The sequence below is a fragment of the Physella acuta genome, unplaced genomic scaffold (genome assembly GCF_028476545.2).
Source record: "Physella acuta isolate Inbredline_101_S28 unplaced genomic scaffold, ASM2847654v3 ptg001138l, whole genome shotgun sequence".
Classification (NCBI taxonomy): domain Eukaryota; kingdom Metazoa; phylum Mollusca; class Gastropoda; family Physidae; genus Physella; species Physella acuta.
Window position 1 is genome coordinate 593,413 of NW_026732655.1, and position 4,363 is coordinate 597,775.

Below are 4,363 nucleotides of genomic sequence, written 5' to 3' on the forward strand. Positions count from 1 at the left end.
TGTCCGTGTCGTAGAAATTTTAAAAATCTGTGCAATTACGACAAATTTCATTGATATCTGTGTTAGATAGAACAGTCCTAACATCTAGCAGAAACCCAAATTTTTTTCCAGGTCTTTTAGTCGTAAAAATTGTGTTGACATCTCCTTTGTCTATGAAATATGCCTTTCATAACGCGCGCAATTTTTTCTTCTGATGAAAGTTCAGTATCTTTTACAAGTTTTCCAGGCATCTTCCGACGACTTTAAGTTCTTCTGTCCATCAAAATCCCACAGGCTGTACGTTTTGTTTTGGCGTTTTACAGCATCTCGGGTTAAATCATTACGACGCCTGATACATTCTTGCTCCAAAGATTGAATATTAGTTACTGCTTCCTTGAAAATTATAGTAGGATCCCGTAAGTGCTTCTGTACACGATCGATTTTCCAAGAATGACATTCCATTACTTACTGTGTCGCTACCTGATCAGTAAAAGAGTCTGGGTGGAAGGCAATACTCTTTGGCCGAAATTTTAAGAGCAAAGAAAAATGTAATAAGGCTTTCCATATTTATTATTAAGTCATTTGCGGACTGACACGCACACACACACACACACACACACATTATATATATATATATATATATATATATATATATATATATATATATATATATATATATATACAGAGAGAGAGAGACAGAATTACATGAAAATTTATTGTTTTTGCTATCAACTTCGAAAAAAATTAACAATTTGATTAGCAGTATATAAGTGTTTTTAATGCCATACAATTTTTAGGCAAAATGATGTATGTGATATGCGAGTATATCTTTATCTCGTTAATTTTGCTTACACGACCATCACAATAGTGTTTTACAATAAAAATTAAAAATTAGAAAATTAAATATAATAAACGCATTATGATACAATATTAATTTAAATAAATCGAAAGGTAGGCTAAAAAATGCATATTAAGATTGAATTGACTCCATAATAAGAAGAATGAGAAGGGAATATTGCCTCACAAACTTGCAGGAAACGTTATCGTCAAATATTCTTAAAGGACGTTTTTAATTGCATCTTCATAATATTTATTGTGTTGTTCATCCTGAAATAAAAGAAATTCAGTCTCAACTTTAACACAATATAGATGATATAAAATAAGGCAATGTGATTGTATTATAAAAACATTGAAATGGGTGCGTTTTTTTAAACTATGCTCCTTTGCTACTACAACTAAGCAAATTACTACCATCATTAAATCCAAATTACAATTTTATAGCCACACATATTGTACAATTACAATTACACTTACCATAGGAAAAATTGGTTTAGGATAGGCCGATCCACTTTCACGCAATGCTTTTAAATAGGAGAATGGATTCTGGTTCTAAAATAACATTTTAAGTAAATTATATACTTCATTTAATATGTATTAATGAAGTCAATAATTTATTAGCGTATTAATTTTTAAACTATATGTCATAAATAAACGTTCAGAAGAATATGTGTTTGAAAGATCCGTGTTTACCCTTTTTGAAAAAACCTGTCCTCCATATCTTTCAAAAGTAAAAAATCTTGCGAATTTGGATTTAGCCAAGACACTTGCGAAATATCCATCTATCTTTGTAGGAACATCTGTCTGGAAAAATAATATGTTCCATTGATTTATAATTTAGTTTTTATCGCAATATGTTTGTTTTGATAGCATCGTTGATTTCGTTGATTCAAAATATTTCAAACTTTAAAATCGTATGCAACTACAAACAGAAGATAATTAAAATACCTTGAATATCATATTGACATCCCATTTTAAAAAGTCCCGGCTTCTTTCATATTTCCCATTGTAGGACACTATGGCTCCTTGTCCAGTCATTTCAGGGACTAGCTTAATGAGTCTGTACACAGCGCACACATAGTTAACTCCCCCTGTATTTTTGATATTATGCTTACATTTACAATCAAAATTTCGTAGCTTTTTACCCTTAAAATTAAACGTTTCTACTCACTATTTCTACAGACATTAGATAACATCGAATTTTATTTTCGCATGCATTTCCATATTAGCCCAGCAATTAAATTCAGTAACATAAATATTAGTTATGTCTGATTAACTGTTATCGTTATACAGTTGTTCATATAGAAATAATAAAACCTAACAAAAGTAAATAGATGGGCGTCACCCACTTAGATCCCGCTTGTTTTTCTCGGTGCCAAATTGGAAGGTGTCAGCGGCGTACAGGAGGTAAGGATCAGCAAACCCATACTGTCCTGTTAACTCTTTCAGCTCTGACCACACGATGGCGCCGCTGACTCCATAGCCTGAGATAGGAACGTACAAGTTCATGACAAATATAATTTCATTTTCTAAAAAGGTTACACCAATATTTTATATATTATTTTTTTAGTAGAATTGAGAAATGTGTATTAAAACGTACACATTTACAAAGCAAGGTTATGCCTAACCTCCGAATTTAAACTAGCGGCGATTAGTGGCTGGAATCTGTGACTGAATGACATCGTTTCCCACCCCTCCCACCCTTTATAAACTCTTTTAACTCCAAATTATTTCCTCTTCTTAGACCCGAACTTTCCCCTACTCCTTATGGGTCATTCAGTATACGACGTTCAAGTAATACCGACGAAATAAACGTGCATATATATATATATATATATATATATATATATATATATATATATATATATATATATATATATATATATATATATATATATATATATTCAAACGTGTAAACAATTGGTGTGTTTTAGTAGTAGTCAATAACATGTAAGCCCTCGGGCAGATGAGGTTCGTTAGCTGGGGACAGCCACTCTTCTAGGAGAGACAACCCCAAAAATGAAACAACTGCTGCCATGTAGCGTTGTTCCCATTGGAGCAAATCCAAATAGAAAAGCAAGCTGAAATCGGAGTCAATGGCCTCAATTGCGTATAACCAATTCACACTTATACAACACTAAAATTAAGAACGAAGAAGAAGAAAAAATGTAGACTACTTACAACAGAAAAGCGGATTAGCTTTGACCTCTTCACACTGCTTAGAATCAGAGAAGATATCACTGTTGTAGAACTCCCCACCTTCCTATAAACAATTTTACTCATCGTGTATGACACTAACTTGATTGAAAATAATGCTAAATGTAATTATTTTAGACATCTTAGAATTTTAAAAAAATTAGAGTTACCTTCAATAAACGGGATATAATCTGAATTACTTTTTCCTTGTTGTGAACCAAACACAAGAGTCCATTCGAACTGTAGATGAAAATAAATACACATCTTATACTACTTAAAAAATTTAATTCTCACAATGACCCCCCAACCATCTCAAACTTTCCAGCTTATAACTTATTTTCGCCAATATCGTAAACTTCCATGCTATACAAATTAAAATGCATGATGTCGTTCATTGAAGACTTTTACAGAATAATGTATTTGTGCCTGCAATATTCACTTACACGATCACATCAAACGGCTCAAGTTGAAGTTCCAATAACTTCTCGACATCCGAGCATATAAACTCACAGTTGGGTGTACTGTAGCCCCATTCTTTCATGTGGTAAGCTGTCTCTTCTTGGCACAGTTGGATCTGTACATTAGTTATTAAAATGTGTACCATGTATAATAACATATTTACTAAACACAATATCCCATCAATTATATATTAGATGGAATTCCGTAGTTATACTATTTTAATCTTTATCTTCTTTAAAAAAAAACACTCGAGTTTCATCTCTTTACGAGTCGTTCTAAAAACTAAACAGTGCAGTGTAGGTGCAGTTGCAGGTGCAGCTGCAGGTGTAACTGTAGCTGTGGGTTGCAGTCACGAGTGCGTGTACGTACAATTCTACGTAAAGCATGCCTGTGCGTGCATGTAGGAGTCTGCGTGTACGTAGAAGTGTATGTCTGCTTGTGCGGTTGCACGAACATCAAAGTTTACAAAAATGTGTTTGTGTGTGCTGTTTGTATTTATGTCACTGTCTTGCATGTGCTACTTCGTGATTGTGTGCGTTTGCTTAAAAAAGCTATAGCATAAAACACATTACGAAGTCTTTAGAAAAATCAACTCCAACGACGTATCCAGCTGGACCAACAAGCTTGGACAAAACAAAAGACAGACTTCCACCTCCACAGCCAATGTCCAGCACACGGGCGCCCTCGATGGCATCGGGGATGTAAATAGCTGAACCATCGTAGCTGGAGTAAAAAAACAAGTCTTCATGATTTTTATGAAAATGGCATAATTTAGCGTAATTGCTTCCAAAGTTTTATTCGTCTCTGTCTTGATTAGGGAAACACTTTTAGTATCTAGAACTCAAAACCGCTTTGGTGCTAAAGCCATAATTATTTCGATCAACTGACTTAA

General features: G+C 33.6%; 1 protein-coding gene across 1 annotated transcript; it reads right to left on the reverse strand.

Moving 5' to 3' along the window:
- Positions 1 to 876: 876 nt before the first annotated feature.
- Positions 877 to 3,276, reverse strand: LOC131956241 (arsenite methyltransferase-like). Its single transcript, XM_059320661.1, has 7 exons — positions 3,183 to 3,276; positions 2,998 to 3,075; positions 2,166 to 2,300; positions 1,765 to 1,907; positions 1,510 to 1,620; positions 1,294 to 1,368; positions 877 to 1,086 (listed from the first exon to the last, which is right to left on the reverse strand). Exons 1-7 carry the CDS (start codon positions 3,274 to 3,276, stop codon positions 1,036 to 1,038), a joined length of 687 nt encoding a protein of 228 aa, XP_059176644.1. The 3' UTR covers positions 877 to 1,035.
- Positions 3,277 to 4,363: the final 1,087 nt, after the last annotated feature.

Bases quoted from the DNA above. Each gene is read 5' to 3' on its own strand.
- LOC131956241 (XM_059320661.1), bottom strand. From the start codon at position 3,276: ATGTGTATTTATTTTCATCTACAGTTCGAATGGACTCTTGTGTTTGGT. The intron at 3,076-3,182 runs GTAACTCTAATT...GTTTATAGGAAG, and splicing joins TTATATCCCGTTTATTGAAG to GTGGGGAGTTCTACAACAGT. The intron at 1,087-1,293 runs GTAAGTGTAATT...CTTTTATTTCAG, and splicing joins CTAAACCAATTTTTCCTATG to GATGAACAACACAATAAATA.